Here is a 25,165-nt window from a genome sequence, read left to right as displayed (position 1 = left end):
AAGACCATTCTTGGTAGATGGGGAGTGTTATATTATTAACTCAATACTTAATTGGTAACTATAATTAAATAATAGCCATTAGATATTTAAATCAATGGCCTAGATCATCAGAGCATCCACAACCGTGCTCTTGCCAGCGGCACGGTTGTGGGCCCGGGCGGTACTATTCATGCCTGCTCTCTGGCAAGAGCACAACACCCACAACTGTGCTCTTCCGCAAGGACGAGCACAATTAATATAAAATTCAATTACACAAAAACATTTCCATAATATTAAAATTCATTTAAAACCCACAATAAATATTACAAATGACAAATATAATTAAACATTGCATAATTAAAATCCTAAAAATTAAAAATTACATAATTAAAATCCTAAAAATTAAAAATTACATAATTAAAATCCTAAAAATTAAAAATGACACTACTCGTTGCCGAATTTCGCCCACATGTGGTTGATTAGGTCTTCTTGTAGTTGATTGTGGATTCGAGTATCGCGCATTGTGTGTCTTGTCTCGATCCTCTGGCCAACCGTCGTATGCTCTCCCTCCCGGTCACGATGGATGTACCGTCGATTTGATCTGGTTCGTTGAGGAGGAGGAGCAGGGGTATTCGCCGCGACATATGCTTCGTAAGCGGCACGATGTTGTTCGTAGTATTCTTGTTCTTCGCGTTCCGCTTCCGCCATAATATGGGTGAAATCCATTTGAGATTTTGAGTGGGTGATGAATGTGTTGATAGTTTGTATGAGAATTATGAATGAGAGATGAATGAGAGATGATTTGATGTGATAAATGGATGATGAATGTGTGTATTTATAGATGATTTTGGGGAAAAAAAAAATAAAAAAAAATCAAAAAAATTCAGAAAAAACGGGAAAAAAACGGCCATATTTTTGGGATTTGGAAAATATTTTTTTTATTTTTTAGCATTATTTATAATTAAATACCGATTTTTAAAAAAAAAATAAAAAAAAGTTTAAACACAACGGCTATGCCGTTGACGAATGGGAGCGCGCCACGTGTGCGTCCGCTGGCACGGACGTGCTCGATACATCGAGCAGCGCCGTGCCAGCGGCGCGGCTGCAGCGGCGGCGGTCCTGCGCCTTGCCAACGGCGCGGACGGCGGTGGCGTCTTTCGCCACCGCTGCGGATGCTCTCAGCTCCGAAGTATCAATACAATCAACAAAAAACGTTAATAAAGTATTAATGTCAATTTACAACAAATTAGTTGGAACTAAATTTTGAAAAATATAACATAACTTTAAAACGCATATAACTTTCTCGATTTAAATTATTTGTTCGCGGAACATATATCAAATTAAAGATAATTTCATAAAAATTCTAACGAGATCTCACTTGCATATGTTCGGATGTCAAAATTTGAAAAAAATTCAAAAAATATCAATTTTTTCGTACAGCAACAAATGTCAACATAGTAAATAATATATGTCAATATAATACATGTAGAATGTCATTCTTAAAGTAATGTGTTGACATTTTCAAAGCATTGTGTTGATATTTTCAAAACAATATATTGACGTTTTCATCCAAAGCATTGTCAAAGTATTGTGTTGATATCTTTTTCGATTTAATTAATAAAAACAAAAATTACACGTGGCAAATTTTAGACCACTAGATTTCTAAAATCCTATAGTCTTAAATTAATTGTAGTTAACAAAGAGTGAGTTAGCAATTGATCACTCCCCCTTGGAAGATAATGTTATTCTTACTTTCATTTGCTTAAAACAATGTGACGAAAAAGAGAATAAAATAAAAATTGAATAAAAATATCATTTCATTCATATTCTCATTCCATTCCCACCCTCATTCCGCTTCACTATACGAAAAAGAGCCAACATACTTGCAAGCTTTTATAAGAGCATCATTACTTAAAAGAGTGAATTATGTCAAAGTCCCTAACGTTTCCATTTGTGACATTGCAGGCCCCTAACAAAAAAAATATCGCCAGACAACCCTAACCTTAAGCGTAATCACATATCGTGTTTTTTGTGACTATACTGCCCCTTAGCCCTAAAAGGGTATTTCGGTCAGTCCAGTGCAATGTCTGACATGGACCCTGGCCTGCATGCTGTCGCGGTTACTGTGCCTGACGTAATTGATGGGTTGGTTGGCCGGAGATGTGACATAGTGTGCAGCCATTACGTATTCTGTGAGATAAAAACTTGGGGTCTCGGCGGGTATTTGAAACTTTTTCAAATAATTCACAATTCTCTTCTACACTTCCCTTCACACCACTTAATTCCAACACCCCTCTCAGTAACCTCCTATCGCCATTGACGGTTCTTGCATGAGTGGCGCCAAAACGTAAGCGGGTCGGGTCCTCTGGTGCCTCCTCCTCGCGAGGTGGGCCTCGGCGTAAAAAACATTCGCCACCACCGCCATCTCCATAGCCACCACGACCACATAGATGTGGACCGGAGGTCATCTATGTGGACACAGAAACATGGGATGTCCGCTATCCTGATCTGGATTTTTTCTATCCCGAAGAAGAAAACAATAAGTTACGCTTGAAAATTGCAATTTACAATTTCACTGGTAGATAGTCTCAGTTTGTGATAATTTCACTGGTTGATAGTCCCCGTTTGTGAATTAGGGCTCCGAAATTTGTACATTTTGGTAATTTAGATCCATGGCTTGGTTCGATTTTATTCCATTGCTCAGGTTATCAGAAGTTAAGTTATTTAGTTTTTGTCTTATTTTGAATAATCGCAACAGGGGACGCTCCTGGGAAGTTTTCCGCTGATGCCCATTGTTGAGGATGCACACCTAATTGAATTCCTCAAGGTTGCTGCTACTAGCACAAAGCTAGTTCACATATACGTGGTGGAGATTACCTGGACGGCCGCTATACTAAAAAAGATGAAAGATGAAGCGCAAGAGGTTCTCAAATTCTGGCCGGCGAAATCCGCAGGGGTGATTATTGAAGTGATTGAAGAACCTCAACCCACTGTCCCAAAGCATCCACCGAGAAGGAAGAGAATGCAGGAGCATGTGGTGGTGCAAAAGAAGCAGCCTTTGATGATTGGGTGGTATGATAAAGATGTAGAGTTTGAGGAATTTCTTATAAAAAGTCTAGAAACTGACCGTGCTAAGAGGAAACGGGAGGACGAGGTAGCACGTCAAAATTTGGAGAAAGCCTTTGAAGAGGTATCATCTGAGGCTGTGGAAAAAGTATCAGATGCTATACCAGCTTTGGCCGAGGTCGAAGTTATGCCACAAGTTGAATCAATCCCAGAAGTTGTTGAAGCTATACCACAATCAATACCAGATGTTATTGAAGTTGTGGAAGATGTCGGAGAAGTTGGAGGAGAAGACTACCATGCACACGTGCAAGAGGTAATTGGTTGTGATTTGCAATAAATGAGTATGACATATTACCCACGTTTGTGAGTTGTGATTTACATGAATGATTTAGTATCCCATTTGTGATTTAATAATGTTTTGTTTGTGTCCGAGGGTGTTTACTTTTGTCAGTGTGTTCATTGAGTTTTGTTTTGCGTAGGATGTACTTGGTTCGTCATGCGTTGGAGATGCAACTGTTGGTCTCAATGTAGTAGAAAATGTGTACCAACCGGTCATGGACAACATCTCTCAACCTCAGGCGGACATACCGGTTGACAGTTCATTCTTCCCGATTGTTGAGGACATTAGCCATGAAGAGTTCATGGCTGAATTTCAGACCCATGTGCAAGAGACAGCTCCAACTACTATAGAGCCAGATGCAGCCGAACCAACTGCAGGAGAAGTACCCCAACAAGTTGCCTAGGATAATGCTTCTTGCCCTACTGTCGAGTATGTTTTGGACGGCTGCCATCTTCATAACGAGGGATCTCCGAGTGATGATGATGATGAGGATGTGGTCGGCCATTTTATCTCTTTGGCAAACATGTGTTGAGATGAGCAGCTATTTACATCCTATTATGAATCCCTATGTCAGCAACAACCGGAACAACAAAGGGAACAGCAGCGGACTGCGGAAGCGGAGACCGAACAACAGGGGTCTGGACAACAGATTGGTGAGGACAGTGGAGGATCCAAGAAACGGCAAAAGTATTCCCTTGTTGTAGACCAAGGAACTCGACGGATGCAAACCCTCTACGCGAGCAAGAAACAATGGATGAACTACAAGATCTGCAGGATCTTGAAGATTTGGAGGGGTTAAGGAAAAAGGGCATAAAGTACACCCCATTCAAGCTGACCAATGAGCTTCTAGTTTGGAAGCCGGGTGACATTTTTAAGGATCGAGATTTCTTCTACAAGGTCATTCGCCAGTACGCGATAATGACCAGACGACGTGTCCATGTACGCAAAAATGATGGCAAGAGACTGCGTGCCAATTGTAGAGGCAAGGCATGTGAATGGTATGTGCATGCAAGGAAGATCGAAACCCACAACAACACCGATTATGTGGTAGTGAATATGCAGAGAGATCATGCTCACACGTGCTCGCAAGTGTTGGATCAAAGATGGCTCACGTCCAAGTGGCTAGCTGAGCGTTACATGGAGAAAATCAAAGCTAATCCCCACATTCCATTGGCAGCTATAAGGCAGTGTGTAGATGAGGAGTTCGGGCTAAGAGTTGGTAGGATGAAGGCATACCGCGCAAGAGACAGTGCATAGAAGGTATCTTTGGCAAGGTGGGACGCCAATACCGGAGACTGTTCGACTACAAATCTGAATTGGAACGGACACATCCTGGTTCCAGTGTGCATATACACTACGAAAACTTCAGGGATCCTGAAGCTGAGGGACCGAGATTCATGAGGTTTTACTGTTGCCTCGGGCCGTTAAAAAATGGTTGGACGCGGTTTTGCCGTCCAATTATTTTCTTGGATTCCTGTTTCTTGAGAGATATGTATCGAGGCCAACTTATGACGGCCATGGGGATTGATACAAACAACGGTTGGTGGCCTATTGTGTGGGCTGTGACTGAGGCAGAGAGCTACGATCAATGGAAATGGTTTCTTGCCTACCTCTCAGAGGACCTTCACATACATGAGAATGCACCAAGATACGTCTTCATGTCGGATCAGCAAAAGGTACGCGTACTGTGATTTCATTAAAAAAGTGTAAACTATAATTGTGATTCTTTGAATAATAGTACTTTACTTGTGATTTAATCATATAGCGTAATAGTTCGATTGTGATTATAGCTTTTGTGTTGTGGCTTATACATGTGCTAATTTGGTAGTTCTTGCAAAAGCCATCGTTGAGGATTTTCCACATAGCGAGCATCGCTTCTGTGTTCAGCACATCTACAACAATTTCAAGAAGAGATTCATCAGGGAAAATTTCAAGGAATTACTATGGGAGCTTGCATCCAGTACAACCCACGAACAGTACGTGGAGAGGATGGATGCGTTGCGGATTATATATCCGCAAGCGCATCAATACCTACTCGATGTTGCCCCAAAAGAAAAATGGGTGAAGGCATATTTCTCGTCACACGTTTGTTGTGACGTTATCCTCAACAATATCTGCGAGACCTTTAATTCGAAGATAGCAATTGCTCGCAAGTTGGTCATTATCACAATGTTAGAGGAGATCCGAACTAGTCAAATGGAGAGGATTCAGATCAGAGGCCAGTGGATCAGGACGTACGATCACGCACTGCCACCCATTATCAAAGAGATCATGGATAAGTTGTACGTGAGGGCGTCTTCCTAGAGATCAACATGGAACGGAGAGGATTCGTACCAAGTGTCGGGACCGGCAGGCCAGTATGTAGTGAACATGCGTGAATTTACTTGCTCGTGCAGATCGTGACAGTTGACAGGGATCCCGTGCACTCATGCCATCGCTACAATTAACAAGAATGGGAATGATGTATCAGACTATGTATCCCGCTATAATTTGCGGTCTACAATGTCGATTCTGTACGAGAATGTCTTGTTCCCAATCAATGGGATGGATAATTGGCCCAAGAATTCTGACGTTGGATTCGAACTGGCACCCCCAAGGACAAAGCGACAGCGTGGATGGCCAAAGAAATTGAGGCATGAAGAGCCCCAGGTGTGTCATCATGCGGATGGTTCTGAGTCACTACGACGCACCTTTATACTCAGATGTCGTCGGTGCAGACAAGATGGTCATAACAGGAGGACATGCACCAATGATCCCCGTGTAGATGCACGAACCGAAGTGGGACAGAGTTCACAGCTCAATGAGCCCAGTCAGCCCAGTGAGCCACCCACGACGGATGGTGGGGTCAGGGCAGAGTCGTCTACCATGTCTCAAAATCAAGAGGTAGTATCCGGTATCAATTTTTGACTTTTCTTTCCCAACCATTGGCCAATATTTTAATGGTTTGTTTGTTACAGACCAATCTGCCTAGTCGGGGACGACCCCGCACACGTCGGTCTACGCGGCCAAACGAAGAGGTAGTGGGTGGTGTCAATTTTTCACTTTTCATTTCCTGACCAATGGTACTCAATTTGACCGGTGTCTTGTTTGTTGTAGACTAATCCCACTGGTACAAGGACTAGCACACGTCGCACCAGGGGTCAGCCGAAACGTTGTGGCCGTCGCGGGGATCAGGATTGAATAATCGCGGGGATCGAGTTTGGGAACCTGAAAAATCTGAAAATGTTGTTGGTTTTTTGTTAGTGCTAATGTATGCAGTTGACAGCCTTTTGACAAACATTATGCTTAATGGGAAGCCTCTTGTATGTATTTGTGGTTAACTGTATTTTTCGTCTGTATTTTTGTACTATACTTGTGTGTATCCGTTATAGGAGAAGACCCTTCTTGTGTCTTGATAACTACCTATACATATGTTATTAATGAGCACTGCATGTTTTAGGTTTGTACATAGGATGTTATTTTACAAAATGTTTTGTACGTATTATTCAACAAAACGTCTTGTACGCATGATGGTATTTCACCCAAACATGGATACTTCAGGTGTTATTCAACAAAACGTTTTGTACGAATGGTGGTATTTCACCAAAATAAGGGTACTTCAGTCATTATTATAAAACTTGCGTCGGGAACTCACTTGCGAGGTATGTAATACTTCAATCGTGTACACTTGAGAGGTATGTAATACTTCAATCGTGTACAATAGTTAAAGTGTCTCTTATTTACCTACCTTATAAATATAGTGAAACTTAAAACGTTTAGTACTTAAGCTCCTGTTATTGATTGGAGAAGAGAAGAAAAGTGTTACCATTACATTAGGAAAAAAATTACAACACATAACAACAATATTAAAATCTTCATATTTCGAGACATTTTGGTGGTTTTGACAACTTCTACATTAAGACGTACACACTCCTCACTCTTCATGCTCAGCTTTAACTTCAGCTCTTCACATTCGTCACTTTTCATCCGCAATATTTCTTCAAGAACGCACACCTCAGTATTCTTGCATCGGAGTTGTTCTTCAAACTTGTCTCGTTCGAGCTTGATCCTTTGAAAGTAAGTGTCTTGGCTTGGCGATAGACCCGCATCAAACCAACGAAAGAATCTACAATCATCTTCCTTCCATATTGGACAACGATAATTACGTCGCCCAGGATTAGCTGTCGTCCTAGATATCACGAGCTCAGCCTCAAGATCATGCTTACAGTACACAATCTGTGGACGAGGCCAATCCCAGTTGAAACTTGAGCCGAAAGATTGAGAACTAGAGGACGACATTGCAAAAGGACCTGAATTGAAAAGTAAAACCAAAAAGTTTTTCACACCTTATACGCTATTATTTGTCAGACCACTCTCCAAGAATTGGAATGACACAGCCCAAAAATTGGAACGACACCCATAAACCCTACACTCAACACAACCAAAATCAACTGCGGGAATCACAACAAGCTTCATACAGTTATCCGGTGACCGTGGAAATGACCTAAATTGCGATGTGAAACTCAGACATAGAGATGAAAACACCCTAAATTGAACACAACCAAAATCAGACGCGGGACCTCACAAACAACATCCTACATTTTACCGGTCACGGTGGAAGAAATTACCTAAATTGCAATGTGAAACTCAGCTATTGGGATGAAAACACACTAAATTGTACACAACCAAAGTCAGCCGTAGGAACTCACAAAAAACATCCCACATTTTACCTGTCACAGTGGAAGAACTTACCTAAATGCCGATGTCAAACTCAGCGAAATCGAAGAATGAACCCTCAGTAGCGAGTGCAGGAATGAGTGCAGGTAATGACTGGAGGAATGAAGATGGGAATTCAAAATAGGAGAATTTGTGCCTTACAATTTGTATATATCATCGGAAAATTGCAGTGTGAAATGAAATGTGAAGTGTGAGAATGGAAATGAGTTATGGACTATGCGAGTACAGAGAGTAGGTCTGCAGTGGATGTCCTCATGTTAAAGGTAAGGTTACAAAAATGCCCCTAAAGGGATTTGGGCATTTTGGTCTGAAAAATGGCTACGATATTTTGGCGATATTTTTTTTTGTTAGGGGCCTGCAATAAAAATTGAATAAAAATATCATTTCCCACCCTCATTCCGCTTCACTATACTAAAAATAGCCAACATACTTGCAAGCTTTTATAAGAGCATCATTACTTAAAAAGATGAGCTTTCACATTTCACTCACATTATCTATTTATCATCACATTAAGTCCTTTCGAAGGCATAAAATAAGTAACAAATATTGTAAGATCATAATAATATTGTAGGATACAATAGAGGTATAGCTCATGTAGGGAATCAATGTATTTATCTAGTTAGACCAAATGAAACAAAAAAAAGAACTTTTATTAATAGAATTACTCGCATCAATTTGTGAAGAGAGAGTATAGCATTTGACAAAGTAAACATACCATCAGAAACGCTTTTAATGGAGAAGAAATCGAGACAGTTTATATACAAACAAAAATATAAGATAACAAATTAGTCCTGTAATATTTGTTTGTCATGTTCAAGTACTTACTTTTAAAATACAAATAACCTCAGCTTGCGGCCTAGACCTGCAAAAAAAATGCCTCACTACCAAAGAAAAGAATATTACAATAAGCCTCGCATCCCACCACCCTATCACAGCAAACACCAAATCATCTTTTATTTTCTATCCCCCATCTCTACCATTGGCCCCTTCAACTGTTAGGAAAGCGAGGTACTGTACTAGATAACACGAAAACTTCATGGACATCCATCCACTTCTCGCTCACCAACTATCGCACAATTAGTTCGAGCTCAATATGACCCCATTGATGGCATTCCAAATGGAGGCATTCCCATTCCCATACCCCCCATGGGCGGGGTTGGCTGACCAGCATAGCCCCCTCCCATACCACCACCACCCATGCCTGCCATAGGCGGGGCTGGTAAAGCAAGAGGCAACAGCTGGGCATACATATTCTGCACCAAATATCAAGCAAGACGAATCATCATCAGCATCCAATCACGTTATTCTCAAACCAGAGCATCATAGTGAAGACATCACGACTTAAGTACAAGAGCAGACGCAATGAATGAACAGCAGCAACGCTGTATCACCAGAATTATAATACCAACTCTTTCTCAATAAAGAACTTGCTAGTATATTATACCTGTTGCATGATGACATCTTTCTCCTCATTTTCTTTAGCCTTCTCTTCCTTCTTAGCCTCGATCTTGTCCTTGATTAGCTCATCAACTTTGCCAGAGTACTCGCGGATGAACTGCAAGATGGGAAAATATTGGACAGGGTTATGTATGAATCAAGTGATCAAGTACACATATTATTAATTTTGGTAGCTCTTTAAATTATTATGAGAAACCTAGGGATATATTATGAAGGTAAGGAGAGAAGCTTGTTACCTGTAACAGATAGGGGAAGGCAAAGTCAATCATGTTATTCACCCAGGCTAGTTCAAGTGCGACGTCTGGGCGAATCAAGTCGTAACAAACAAATAGGCAAGAAGCAAAGCACTCCTTCTTCCCCTACAAATCACAGAAATAATATGTAGACATCAGAATTACAAACATCCACAGTAACTACTTCACATAGCTCCACCAGAAAGCAAGTGAACTGCCCAAAACAAGAATATTTCATGCACTATCAAGCAGGTACAAACTTCAAACACTTATCTAAAACATGAGTTTATTGAAGCATAAAGTAATACATAGTCAACCAGCTATTGAGAGCAACAAGGGTTGTGCACCATAAAACCAGCCCAAATTAAATAACGGTACAACAGAAATGTCAAAGACCTTACACGTATAAGTTCTCATATACAACATACAAATTGTTAAAGGCTAGGACAACCAAATTTGTTAGGGCTGGGTAATTACATAAAACAGAAAATTATTCTGAGAAGAGGAAAACGAGGTATATTTTTTACGTAATTCCTTATCATAATATTTTGATAACTGCAGAAATAAGATTTTATATGAAGTTTAGTGTCATACCTGTTCAATGAAGTAAACAAGCAACTCCTCAGCAAGTTCACGATCACCGGATTGTGAACCTGTCTCCATTGCATCTTTGTAGAGGTTATCTTTCTTTGACAATGCAATTGACTGCTTCCATCTGCCTGCTTTTTTGTAAATGTAGGCTGCAACACGCCTCATCTCAAGCAGTTCGTGTTTCTCAATCTGTTCAGGCAAAAAAAGGGGAGATGTTTACATTTTTCCAATGTTTCATGGATGTTGTATAAATACTCCAACTCACCTTTTGGGCAAGGCCAATTAGGTCAAAGTTGTCATGCAAGTCAATAGATTCACGTAATCTGTCATAATCTTCTTCTTCTGTGTAGATCTCATTCAGAGCTTCATTCACTGCAGAGACATTATTGCTCTGGACTGCAACCATATATGGCTTAACAAGACGTAGGTGACCAGCCTAAATGGTTAAAATTAAATGTTATTAGTACAAAGTTAATGCTGCTGCTGGAAACCAAACAATTACAAAGTTAATAGGCATATAACACATTAATTCAACATGAACCTTTCGCATAATGTCCACAACACGAGTGTGATCCAGGCGAAGTGCAAGGACATTCAGGACATCATTGATGAGATCTGGGTGCTCTTGTAAATAGAAATGTACGGCCTTGTAGTATAGCTCCACATTGGCAACCTTGACAATAATATCTTTGAATTGCATGTGATCCCAGGCTTCAGGTGAATGGTTCATGACTGTAGTTGCAGCATTATCGAACTCATCGTACTGAATGTACAAGTATGTAAGTTCTTGCCAGTGCTGTTGTTCATCACATGCTCTGATCAGCTTGGGAATATTGAGACGAGTGGAGAACAATTTAATGTGTTCCATGAGCTTCTCATGGCGGTATCTGGCATATAAGACTCCCAGCTCTGTAAAGATACCCATATGTGCACGTTCCAACCCTAGACCACTCTCCATAAGAGATATTAGCTCATTGAAGCATCCTCTATTCTGATAATACTCACTGACCTCTTCCAGATCATCCACCTATAATAACAAGAGTGTTAAAAGGTCACAAAGAGATTAGAAGTTCACAGCTCACTGGATGTGATACTGGAACCTGCTTTTATCTTATGAATCCACAGTAGAAATAACTATAGAATACCTGTATGATAATATTGAGACCACAGATCTGAGCCAATCGGAACTCCTCAGCATCCACACAGGCAAAACATACTTCTTTCCATGTCTTTGCACTATTAGCTTTGCGAGCTGCATCAACAGCCCCTTGGAATTGCTTCAACTTAACTAAAGTGCAGGCCAGCTTGCCCCAGTTAGATATAAAAGCAAAGATAATCTTTGCAGCCTCATACAAGGCTTCATCATACAAGCGGTCACCAACACTAGGCAGATTTGCAACATTTGGCATGAGAATAAATTCTTCAATGTCACCCAGCCTCTCAATTTTGGCATATGCATAAATGAGCTCACTATCCACTTTGGGCTCCTTTGATTTCTGCCTGACCATGAGAAGGTATTTCACTAGGTCATGATAAACATCAGCATCTTCCGCAGCCCGGATTACTTCCAGAAATTGGGTTGCATCATCTGCACGAATGAATGACTCTATCGCATCACTAACTAGACCTTCCCGAAGCTGAGCTTTAGCAACTTGACTCCAAACAGCATCCTCTTCAACACGATAAGCAAATTCCACAGCTCGGTTAATATCCCGAATATTTTCCAGCAACACATTAACAGCCTGCACATTCAAGTTGAACTTCTTGAAAATAGCATAAGCTTCTTCATACAATTGAGCATCAACAGCCACTTCACCAACAGCTGGTCCGTCAAAGTTATCGAGTCTATTGATATAGTCCATAACCCTCGATGGGTCAGCTTTAATTGCTGTCAAGATAAGTAAATTTTGCAGATTAAAGTTCCCACTGAATGCTGAGTTTTGAAGCACAATCTTTTCAAGCAACTCAATTAGCTCATGAGGAAGGTCAGCTGTCATAAAAGCTTTAACAGCAGCAGAGACTTGCTCTGGGCTTTTGCTTTCAGGCAAAGCAGTAGATACAACTTGATCAATGAGCAACCTTCTGAATTCATTTTCAGGATCAAGAACTTTGGCCCAGAGATCACCATCCATTCTTTCAACAACATACCTGAGAAAAAGATGACAACAAATTAACTTCTAGAAAAAAATGATACTGAAGTAAGAAATCACAGAATAAAGCCATAAATGACAAACCTAGCCTGCAGCTTGAACAAAGAGTTCTTATTTGTCACATTGATGAGTTCATCATCGCATTGCCCTCTGCGGTATGCAACAACAGCAAGTGTAGGATCACGCTTCTCACAGTATTTTCCCACAACACGTGAATCATAGTATGGATTGGTAGTGAGGAAGTGTTCTGGATTGTTATTGCTATCAATTATGATTTTACCCAAAGCATTGTGAACATGCACATCCTGGCTTCCTTCACTCACAAGATGTTCCAGAAACTGGGTAAGCAGGCGAAGCCGATTCCTGCACATCAGAGGCTAAGCATAAGGATATCAAGGAAAAACATGCCCCCAATTCAAGTTGGGAGAGCAGATATAGTACCTCTTCTCACACTCCTCCACAAGAGGTTCAACTGGAAGCAGAGAGCGGACAGAAAGGATAAGGCCCTTAATGAAATCTTCTGGGCATTCATCATCTAACAGCTGTCCAACAACTAAAGGAGCATTTCCTGGATTGACCTATGTATAGAAACAGCAAGGTTAGCCTTGCATGGATAAAAAATTCTTTATCCAATGAAAATTTTCAACAGAAAAATACAAACCTTTTGCACATAACCTTCAATGTAGCGAAGCATGTTGTTGGAGTACAAGTAATGTGTGAGGTCGGGCACAAAACCAAATCGGTCACACACATTGATTAATGGACGTGCATCAGGAAGTTTTGCTTCCATTAAAAAGTTCTTAGTCTTTTCAGGGTCATAGAACTCTGATTCTCTTGTAACACGTTCGACCTCTTTAATTTGTCCAGTCTTAGCAGCTGCCTCAATATACTTAAAGTGGATCTCGGGATCCTCACTGCCAGGTAATAAATAGTTAGTAACCTGATTAGAAATAGATCCTCACTCATGCTACAAGACTCGTCCATAAATAGATTACCTGGAGCTCAAATACGATCCTAGGAAGAAATACAACCCTTCATATGATTTGAACTGCTCAAAGAGCTTAATGCATGCTTCGACTCCCAGATGTTCACAATACTCCTTAGCAACCTAAAAATGCAGAAAGACAACATAGCATAAGAAGACTACTACACATTAAAATTCGTCAATGGTTTGATTAAAATCTTCTAAGGGCAGCTTTCTGACACACTTCAAAGATAGCGTGAAAAAAATGATAAGGAAAAAAGGGTTTGAAGGGACAATATATTATACGAACCACATTTATACACTCTTTATACCTAGGGCTGGGGGAAAATATCAAAAAAATGATATATCGCTCGTATCGTATTGAAAAATATCGAAAAATTATCGAATTTTCTATATATCGTAATTTTCGATACGATACGATACCGTATCGTAAGTTTTCGATACGATAACGATATGAATTTCCTTATATCGCGATATATCGTTTTATATCGAATATACGATATATATCGTATATATCGAAACATATTGAAATTCAATACATATTAAAATTTAAAATTATAAATGTATATAAATCCATTTAACTGTACTTCGTTGTGTTGTATTTTGATTATGGAGATAAGAACACTATTAATTTTATTGTGTTGAAGTTTTATTAATTTTTGTGTGAATTTTAAGTTTTGAAATTATAATTTTCGATATACAGGTATTCGATACGATATCAATATTTCGATATATCGTACCGAAATTCGATATATCGATACTTCGTTGTGTTGTATTTTGATTATGGAGATTATATAACACTATTAATTTTATTGTGTTGAAGTTTTATTAATTTTTGTGTGAATTTTAAGTTTTGAAATTATAATTTTCGATATACAGGTATTCGATACGATATCGATATTTCGATATATCGTACCGAAATTCGATATATCGATATATCGAATTTCGGTACGATATATCGAAATATCGATACGATAACGATATTGATATTATCCATATCGAAAGTTCGATATATCGAAACTTCGATATATCGAAACTTTCGATACGATAACGATATGAAATTATTTCAGATCGATATTTTCGATACGATATACGATACAACATTTTTGATACGATATCTCGTATCGACCCACCCCTATTTATACCTGCACAATTATCTGAAGATTTCCTCTTAAGTTAACCAATAACAGATCCTTCATACACTCCATAGCCCATTCCTTAGAAAGTGTCCCAAAGAACTCCACAAGTGCCTGAAATGATTGACCATTAAACACTGACAAGACCAGCTTAAGACAAGGAAAAGATCAAAAAAAATGTTAGCAACCTGTGGCTCAATTGCATGGGTGTTCACAATAACTCGCTTGATGTCAGGCAGTTCGGAGTAATGCTGCAAATAAAAGTGAATTGAGCAACACATACAGTAATAAATACTTCATATACTTGACAGTGGCCAAAGAATGAAGAAGATTGCCAAAACCTGAAGTGCCCGAATGTAAAGACCAGCTTTCTCACATAGTTGTGCTACCCGTGGCCTGTCATAGTGACTAAACATGCCATTTGCCAAAATAGCATCAGCAACATTCGGAAATGTCACAAGATTTATCTCCAAGACCTATACAGAGAGAAAAATGGTCATGGACTCATGCCATGGTCTAGATATATATAGGTAGACTGATTTTGATTAATAGCAGGATGAAAAATAATGATTAACCTTTGTTTGCAAGAAACCATGTTCTGGTAAATTTGGTTTCAAAACATCCAGCAGAAAAGCCGTTGCTTCACGAATCAAGTTCCTCTGGAGAAAAAATATTCAACAGCCACATATATTACCAAATTAGCGAATAGCGTTACAGGGGGAAAGAAGACATGCTTTCAATTTTTCAAACAAGAAATGGAGAACTGAGATGAGGATGTTGGCAATGCAAGTCACAATGTTTGCAAAACAAGATACGCACGGACCTGAAGAAATAGATCGGTAATGGTATTGTAATCAACAGGACAACCTCCTTCCATTTGAGACATCATAAGGGCAAAATTAACAGCTCCCTGCAGGCAAGTAATACATTAAAAACCCAAATGACTCCCTAAAACAATAAGTCATTGGAAAACAAGATCTTTTGAAACAGAACAAGCACACATCCTAATATAATGAAAAGACCAAAATTTGTTTAGCATACCTGAGGATCTGCTCGAAGAATGGTTTGCAGAAGGAAAAGATAGTCAGGTGTGTACCCAACCTGTTTCAAGATAAATAACAACTTCATTGGAGCAGATTACACAAGGATATGACATTACTAACAATAAAGGAGTCCAGTTACTCCAACAAACATAGTTATCCAAAACCAGACCTGTTTTGAGTAAATCAGGATTTTGTCAAACTCCCGACGCTCGGCAAAAGCAGCCACAACTTTCGGTGTAGCTCTGGCTTTGATATAAATTTTCAGTGCAAGGTCGTTGTCAACAGTCTAGAATGTTTAATATGAAGCAGATTCGTGTTAGGCAAACAGAGATGAAGATATTCAGGGTAAACAAGTAAAGAAGTGGCCAGTGGATACATTAAAGCTTCTGAGAATTTCACCTTGACGAGATCTCCAAGTTCCTCACTGCATTCCAGTTTGTCTTCAGCCAACCAGTTCTCCAGTAGATTCTTCTTGTTCTGGTTGACCACAAGTCGAGACAATTCCAAAGACTCAAATGCATTGAGCTTTCCTTTGGTTAAAAGTGTTCCAAAATACTGCAACAAAGGTGGTGTCTGCCCAGCTTGTACAGGAACACTCTGAATAAAACAGAAAGTGGTTAACAAATTATACCGCTGTACTTCCACCAGCTGCATGCTTGGGGCTTGGGAAAATCATTGATAGATAGTGAACATGATGTACCTGAAATTTGGCAACAGTATCAGGTGTCCTAAGGATGCCTTGTGGAGATTCTGCAGCAAGCTCAGCAGCCTCTTTGTACTTTGTCTGAGCAAACAATTCTTGAAAACGCTGAACAACCTGAGAATAAGGCAGGGAAATTTAAATCTAGGTATACCCCCAATCATACTAAAAATTAAATCATAGGAGCAACGAAGACAGTTGTAACCTTTCATACATAAAAATATATAGCCAGTCTACCAATAACCAAACAGCTTTTAAGTTTTAACTGACTCAATAATAACCATGAATGATTTTAACACATAAATCATAATGGAGAAGCTTCCAAGTTCCATCAGTGGTTCGCGAGAAATGTTTTGCATATCACAAACATGTTTTGCAAGAAAAGAACATGAATATCCAAATAAAAAATTACCAAATTCTCTGCACCAGGTAAGTTTCCTCTTTTGGCAAGATTTACCGCAAGCTCCAGATTGTTTAACTGCCATTAACCATTTAAGACTAAAATTCTTGAAACATAGTAGACTTCTCAATAACTGGTGCAACATGTAGAAGTTGGAAAACATACTTGTCCACTGACAAATGGGACAATAGTCGATTCATTTACTGTGGCAAGTAAAACTTGGCCACGCCTATTAATTGCATAGAAACCTCCAACTGATGAAGCTTCGGATGTTAGAAATATGGGATCGGGGCTAATTCTGTTTCTGTAAACAGCTGTTGCAGTTTCAAGGTCATATACAAATAGCAGGCCAAGCTTTGTGATCACATATGTCAGGCCATACTTGTGGGAAATCTGCAAAAGTAAAATATAATATAATAAGCATTGTGGAACAAAAGTGAGATGCCTAACTACATGGTTAGCACCTACAAAGGTCCAAATAGATTCATAAGATACAGGAAAACCAAAAGTGTCCACAACTCCAAAGTAATGACAGATATGATAGTTCATATACACACCACATAGAAAACATAATAAAATCATAAGTTCTCCAACAAGAGATACCTGCATGGCCACTGGAAAATCATCAGCAAAATCTGGAGGGAAGAAAAGATCTGCCTGCTTCTTCGTAAATGATGGTTTTCCTGTAAATGTTGACAGTTGTAAGGTGTAGGATAGAGACCCCCGTGATGAATTACCTATCCACTTATATACAGATAATATGACAATGACAGAAAACAACAAAGAAAGGAAGATAAACCCACCTGGCTGAGCACCAAGCTCAATAACATGCAACTTAGAAGTAGTCTGTCCAGCATTAGAGGTCTTCGTAGCAAAGGAAATAAGAATGGAATCCTTATCGTTTCCTGGTACCTGTTCACAATCAGACAGAAAGGTATAATACAAAATTTGTTCATAGAAACAGCATAGAGCATGTCACAAATCCAAAGAAATGATTTCGTACTCTGATAGAGGCAAATGATGCAGCATGTGCTTCAAGTGCTTGGCTACGTTGCTGATCTACAGAAAATAGCTGCATACTTCCTTTGACAAGTTGTGGCCTCTAAGAAAAATAAATATCATCTCACTGCATTAGTTTTCAATGATAAACATAAAAGCCAATTGATGGATGGAAATACTACGATAGATAATAGCAACTGAAGCACAATATATCTGCAGTTTGATTCAACTGAACACAGTCCGGAGAATCAAAAGAGAAGGGACAGTGAGGGAAAAAGAGGACCCGCATCATTATCCAATGAGCCTATGCACTATTGTTATGCTCCATGAACAAAGCTTAGTAGCAAGTTAGAATGAGGAAGCAGCAAAATGATTTTAAATCCAGTAAAAGGACATAAATGGCTGTCACAAGCGCTTCTTCATTTCCCAAAATACAGCTAGAATCTACCCAATGTTTGTAAGTCGTCCGATATATCGCGATATATCGCGATATATCGCCTGTATCGGTAGGCCAAGGGTCGATACACACCCAGATGCGACTTAGGCGACTAACATTCGAGTCGTCCGATATATCGCGCGACTCGACCGATTAGTCGCCTGATCGAGTCGAGGACGACTTAATGGGCTTCACTCCAGATTGGGCCAGGCGGACAGGTAGGTGTCTATCATTGTTTGTAAGTCGTCCGATATATCGCGATATATCGCGATATATCGCCTGTATCGGTAGGCCAAGGGTCGATACACACCCAGATGCGACTTAGGCGACTAACATTCGAGTCGTCCGATATATCGCGCGACTCGACCGATTAGTCGCCTGATCGAGTCGAGGACGACTTAATGGGCTTCACTCCAGATTGGGCCAGGCGGACAGGTAGGTGTCTATTCAGCCCATTAGGGTTTCTTTATAAAAACCCCCACTTCAGCCCATTAGGGTTTCTTTATAAAAAACCCCACACCCCCTCCCCACGTCCTCCTCCTCCCAGAACTGACGCCGCCCCTCCTCCTCCCAGAACTGACGCCGCCCCTCCTCCTCCCAGAACTGACGCCGCCTCTCCTGGACACGCCTCCGGCCTGCCTCATCCGCCGCCTCTCCTCATTCAGGATGAACTCTATTTCCGGTAATGCTCCAGTTCCTCTTCCTCTCTTATGTCTCTCCTCTCTCGTCTATTATTTGAGTTCCTCAAGCGCTGCATCTGTTCTCTATTGTTATTTTTTAGAGCAACTTCAATTCTTGACTGTTCAGTGTTCTATTATGATTTGTTAGCAGTGTTGCATCTGTTCTTTTGACTCTTCATTTTCGCTGCATTTGATGTATTGTAGATGAAAATGCTACAGTCGAAGTGGTGTTCCCAAATGCAGCAGCTGCTGCTGAAGCCGATGCACAACTGACTGGAGGGTATGCTGCGTCCGATGAGCCAAATTCTGCTGCTGTTCCATCATCTGGGTCTGGTAATGTCACTCCTAATGAGAAGGACTTTGAATCCATAGTTGCTAGCACATTAGGAAAGATGCCACCAGAACTTGCTGCAATGGTCAAAGATCCAAAGAGGCATGCTAAATCCAAAGACCCTGGGTGGAAGTATGGGTTCTGGCCATATGAAGGAAAGAGAGATATGGTGCAATGCATCTTCTGCAGAAAGGTGGTTCCTGCAGGAATCAAGAGAGCTACTGGTGCAACTCAAGGTCTAGGAGGTCGTAATCTGCCAAGGGCTGCTGCAATGAAAAGGAAGAGTGGATCTAAACATGCTGCTGCTGCTGCAAGTAAAAGGACTAAGCAACCTAGGACAGTTGCAATTCCAGTTGAAGATGAAGTGTCAAGTGAAGAGGATGATGAAATGGGAGATGAGAGTGGATCTGATTACGAAGATGATGAAGAGGGTGGTGGAGGTTCAGCTGCAGGGGCTTTCCAAGTGGATGATGCTGTGCTTTGAGTTTGCTTAATTGCTTGTTAGTTGTTATCATGCAAATCGTTGAACATGACTAAATCATTGAACAATATGATGCTGTGTTTTTTCCTGTTGTAATTTGAAGTATATATTGCATATTTTACATGTGTAAAAGGGCAAGTCGCCCGATATATCGATATATATCAGTCATTCAGTCTTGAGGGACCTGGACGACTTGTCTGGTGAGTCGCCCGACTTACTATCGATATATCGACTAAGTCGCCCGATATATCGGCTGAGTCGATATATCGGTCCTCTGGCGACGCGGTTCGATTCACCGACTTAAAAACATTGGTGTCTATTCAGCCCATTAGGGTTTCTTTATACATCCCCCACACCCCCTCCCCACGTCCTCCTCCTCCAGAACTGCAGCCGCCGCCGACGCTCCCTCCACCTCCAGAAACTGAAGAACGCCGCCGCCTCTCCTGGACACGCCTCCGGCCTGCCTCATCCGCCGCCTCTCCTCATTCAGGATGAACTCTAGTTCCGGTAATGCTCCAGTTCCTCTTCCTCTCTTATGTCTCTCCTCTCTCGTCTATTATTTGAGTTCCTCAAGCGCTGCATCTGTTCTCTATTGTTATTTTTTAGAGCAACTTCAATTCTTGACTGTTCTGTGTTCTATTATGATTTGTTAGCAGTGTTGCATCTGTTCTTTTGACTCTTCATTTTCGTTGCATTTGATGTATTGTAGATGAAAATGCTACAGTCGAAGTGGTGTTCCCAAATGCAGCAGCTGCTGCTGAAGCCGATGCAGAGCTGACTGGAGGGTATGCTGCGTCCGATGAGCCAAATTCTGCTGCTGTTCCATCATCTGGGTCTGGTAATGTCACTCCTAATGAGAAGGACTTTGAATCCATAGTTGCTAGCACATTAGGAGAGATGCCACCAGAACTTGCTGCAATGGCCAAAGATCCAAAGAGGCATGCTAAATCCAAAGACCCTGGGTGGAAGTATGGGTTCTGGCCATATGAAGGAAAGAGAGATATGGTGCAATGCATCTTCTGGTGAGTATATATTGCATATTTTACATGTGTAAAAGGGCAAGTCGCCCGATATATCGTTATATATCGGTCTTGAGGGACCTGGACGACTTGTCTGGTGAGTCGCCCGACTTACTATCGATATATCGACTAAGTCGACCGATATATCGACTGAGTCGATATATCGGTCCTATGGCAACGCGGTTCGATTCACCGACTTAAAAACATTGAATCTACCACATGGTTCAAACGGTTCTAGATACTCTTCAAAATCCAAGAAAGCAGTACACAAAGTAACACTGACTTACTTTTCCACAAGAATTCTACCACTAAGTATGTACATTTATGTTACTCCCATAGATCTCCATTATTGGAAAGTAGCATTCTTATATTTTACTGCCAATTTCCACATGTATACAAACGAACACAGTACAACAACCATTGGAATATTTGAAGTCTTGTAGTCTGAATTAACAGAAGGAAACTTTTTCACAAGCAAATAATCCATGGAAACTATGATATACAGGCAAAATGTAATGCATGGTTTAGATGGATCGAACCTCAGCAGAACCAGGAGCGATCCCTATCAAAACCAACCATTTTTCGGATGGATCGCACTTATAATTAATTATCTGATTGTTTGCTAGATTGGCAGCTCGGTCAAACATCTTTGCAGGTTCAGACTCACCTGTTCAAAAAGAAAATCTTCAAATCAAAAGAGACCACGATGAAAGAAACCCAACAAAACTGAATCAGAAGCTAAGAACATGCCATCATTACCTTCAATTGACCAGTGATACACTGATGATTGTGTAACTAAACCCAACATCTTAGGTGTAATCCACTTCCAAAATATGACCTGTGGGAAAGTATAATATCCAGGAAAATCAACATCCAAAATCTACCCACCATATAAAACATTATACGAGAAGGAACAAAGTATTAAACAGGTAAGAAAATCCCACCTGCTCAGGCATCTGATGGGACTTCAGTTTGGCCTTTGCCTCAATGTTAAATATTTGTAAGTGGTCTTGCGTAGTTCCAGGAAGTTGAGCTTCAATACATTTTAAGAAAAAAATCAGTATAAACACCAAGAGAAAATTAAAGCATGCTATATTGTTAAACAAACAAATGTGGTCCCAGTTAATACAGCCCCAAGCATATTATTGAACATGACAACATTAGCAATTACAGTAACTAAAGGGGTGGCTGATCGGAGGTTTTAGAGAGGGAAATTGGAATGAAGCAGTTGTTTAGTATGGAGGAACCGTTCCTCCAATAGGACCAATACCACTTCCATATTCCCAAAAGTGCAGAATGGGACATTTCCATCACAAATGGAAGATTCTATCCATCCATTGCAACTGACACCAATTCAAACTTCCCTCATATTACCAAGCACACCTTAGATGTAACACAGTATAATTTTAACATTAATTAAATAACAATATAAAGAAAAATTTCAAGGATGTGTTTGATATCAATAATTCAATATCAATTTTGGATATGTTGAAGAGAGTTTTTCAAAAGAGTTGAGGAAATTGACAGTATTTCTATTATGTTGTAAGGAGTCTCAGAAGTGGAATTTCTAATAATTATACATAAACATATACTACTACATTTGTTAAAATATAAATCAATTCAATATATTTGTAAAGCTGGAAATTGGTTTTTCTCTTGAAATGCAAATTTAGATACAATGGTGATGGTTAATGGTTTTTGGTTGCAAAATTGGAGAATATTAAGATTATTTGAGAAAAATACATGCACTAAATGAGAGATCATTAGTGACATAGGATTAGAATCACTTATGTATGCTTCTACTGTAGATAATATACAAACAACATTTCATATTTAACCAGTATTATTACTATAAGGGGTTCTGTAGATAATATACAAACAATATTTCATAAACATATTTAACAATATTTCTTTATAAAATAATTATGAGCAGAAAGTAGTTATTCTTTGTAGAAAAATTATGACCAGAAAATTGTAGAGCCAAACATGCAAAATAATCTCCCCAATAGAACAGGAATAATCCTCAGCCTTCTTGACATCCCTGGCTCCAGTTCCCTACTTCAATTTAAAATAGCAGGGATATTATCTGACATCAATATCCTAATTTAGAGTAGCCAAGGGAATTTCGTCATTGTTGAGTTCAGCCCTTCAACCCAAAGCTTTAGAAATAATGGTCTTTTAATAAATAATCTATTTTTTGTTTTTTAGTATTATAGTCATTTAGCCTCTCTACTATTTAGTGCACAAGTGTTTAGCATCTAGCTGCGCCTTTTAAAAATCAACCTCCAATATTAACAGCTGTTATACCTCACCCTTTTAACTGCTTTGAAAGGTTATATAGAAAAAATAGCATTGGAAGCTAAGAAGACAAAATCATAATCGTAGAATGATCAAACGAACTGAAATGGTAAAAACGTCACCATCTTGAGTTCTCATCAAATATTACTCGACCCAAGTCTCAATTCCCTATCTACAGCTGCAGCTCGTTTCTCATTATATACTGGCTCTAAGTTTAAACAATTCTCCCAGATTGACATTCATGGTTGTTGCTTATTCAAAACATTGATGATACCAGCTAATGTTAACCAGTACTCACTCAGGCACATGAGTTTCAGATACAGAGACAAGAATATGTTTTTGGCTACTTTCAGTTAACCGCGAGAACACACAAACAAATCACTCTAAGTATTGATGTCCTAGTAAATGAGGCCCCAAATAAAAATTATTACAATCAACTCAATCCAGTGCAAATGAATCGTTAAATATAAAAATTTTAAATCTAAAAAGAGCTAATGAGAACTCGGTCACCTTTTAGAGCTAAGATTCGAGAAATTGGATTCATAAGAGCGGAATCTGCAGTGATAGGACGCCTCAAAGGCTGATTTGGCATGCTCATATCGACAATAACCACACTGTTTTGAGGTGCCGTCTCCCGAACACATATAAACTTATCAGATTCCATAGTCACATTTGTGAAAGTAATGAACTGTGGATTGATCCCAATGCTAGTCAGCTGCAATCACCACAAGACACAATCAAAAACATGAATTCCACTGAAACCAGCTCAAATCACAAAAGCCTAAGAACATTATTGATAGATCTGATATTAAACTAAACGATATGTTTTTCGAACTCCACAGTGATTAACAGTGCCAAGTGATGATTATGCCAAATTGAATCATTTCAGCCAATTGAATAGTCAAAACAGTTGGAAATTGAATCAAAGCTCGAAATTGGGTCGGAGAACGATCAAATTAATACCGTTAGGGTTTCCTTCATGGTGATCGGAGCATTTGCGGCCGCCATGATGTCAGACGGCGAATCAAATCCTCTAGTTCGGAGCTCCGGATCTGGGAAAGGATAGTAGGAATTAACAGAAAAACGACGGCGCCAACGGGCGCTATGAGATCTGGAGCAGCGGGAGAGAAACCCTTGAACCCTCAGGTAAGCAACCAGAGTGAGATCTGGAGAGGGGAAGAGAAATGTGGAGAGACGCAGTGAGAGAAACTAAACTAAGAAATGTATTTAATTCATTTTCTGGTTGTAATATAAAAACTTTGAATTTTCGTGAGTAGGAGAGGGATCTGAGCCTGATCGTAGAGGAATTGTTTTTCTCTAATGCAAGTGCGTGAGCGGTGGGAAGGCTGATTGTCTGCGGTTAGTGGTAATGCAGTTACTTGTCCTTTTATTTTTATTTTCTCTATTTTATTTGAAAATTTTGGTAACTTTTCAGTGACAATTTTTTTTGGACTTCTCATTTTAATTAACACAGTTTTATAATAAAAATATTTCTTACTCTTACTTTATTCTCTCTATTCAACTCACAAAATTAAATAGATAAAATTGTGTGCCGAAAAGGAAATGCTCAAAAGGAAGTATTATATCAAGATTATCATAATGGCTTCTTAAAGCATAAGCTAGTACTCCTTTCTCCTTCTCCCGATTAAGATGAAACATTTCTTAGTCTAAAATTTTAAAAGTTATTAGTTAATATATTTAATTAGAGAGAACAAATGAGTATAAGTAGTAGTATTTAGCTAGAGAGAGAAAGAGAGTTTAATATTTTAATTATAGAGAAAAAAATGGTTGAGTATATTAATTAGATATAAAAACTTTCCAAAAATAAAAATGTGTTACCTTATTTGGAACAAACTAAAAAGAAAATTGTGTCATCTGAGCTGGAACGGAAAGAGTGTTATATAACAATTGATCTCGTGTCTATTTTGTTGCTCCGTACAAATTGATGTTGCTTGCAAATATGTAGGAAAGTAGGACTTGGAGAGACAGGAATGAGAAAAGCGATAAGAAGAGTGCATTTGTGAAGGGAAATAAATAAAGTGTCCAAATCGCCTGGTGAGCTGCCTCTAAATTCTGTCTCACATCGACTTGGTGAAGATCCCATCTAATCTATATAAGTGTGGA

General features: G+C 39.5%; 2 protein-coding genes across 2 annotated transcripts; one reads left to right on the top strand and one right to left on the bottom strand.

The window, feature by feature from the left end:
- Nucleotides 1-8,813: 8,813 nt before the first annotated feature.
- LOC121789938 (clathrin heavy chain 1-like) lies at nucleotides 8,814-24,392 on the bottom strand. Its single transcript, XM_042188269.1, has 30 exons — nucleotides 24,005-24,392; nucleotides 23,552-23,756; nucleotides 21,688-21,776; nucleotides 21,503-21,581; nucleotides 21,283-21,410; nucleotides 17,801-17,899; nucleotides 17,601-17,709; nucleotides 17,401-17,480; nucleotides 16,963-17,190; nucleotides 16,810-16,875; nucleotides 16,398-16,514; nucleotides 16,097-16,294; nucleotides 15,867-15,983; nucleotides 15,696-15,755; nucleotides 15,478-15,564; nucleotides 15,230-15,313; nucleotides 14,996-15,130; nucleotides 14,843-14,905; nucleotides 14,664-14,768; nucleotides 13,529-13,641; nucleotides 13,195-13,447; nucleotides 12,975-13,111; nucleotides 12,618-12,896; nucleotides 11,529-12,531; nucleotides 10,925-11,410; nucleotides 10,649-10,819; nucleotides 10,387-10,572; nucleotides 9,796-9,918; nucleotides 9,546-9,656; nucleotides 8,814-9,354 (listed from the first exon to the last, which is right to left on the bottom strand). Exons 1-30 carry the CDS (start codon nucleotides 24,047-24,049, stop codon nucleotides 9,190-9,192), a joined length of 5,121 nt encoding a protein of 1,706 aa, XP_042044203.1. The 5' UTR covers nucleotides 24,050-24,392; the 3' UTR covers nucleotides 8,814-9,189.
- Nucleotides 20,040-20,765, top strand: LOC121789951. Its single transcript, XM_042188276.1, has 2 exons — nucleotides 20,040-20,231; nucleotides 20,434-20,765. Exons 1-2 carry the CDS (start codon nucleotides 20,216-20,218, stop codon nucleotides 20,748-20,750), a joined length of 333 nt encoding a protein of 110 aa, XP_042044210.1. The 5' UTR covers nucleotides 20,040-20,215; the 3' UTR covers nucleotides 20,751-20,765.
- Nucleotides 24,393-25,165: the final 773 nt, after the last annotated feature.

The sequence above is a fragment of the Salvia splendens genome, chromosome 2 (assembly GCF_004379255.2).
Source record: "Salvia splendens isolate huo1 chromosome 2, SspV2, whole genome shotgun sequence".
Taxonomy (NCBI): domain Eukaryota; kingdom Viridiplantae; phylum Streptophyta; class Magnoliopsida; order Lamiales; family Lamiaceae; genus Salvia; species Salvia splendens.
Note: the sequence above shows the minus strand (reverse complement) of the source record. Positions and strands in the feature narration are given on the sequence as shown.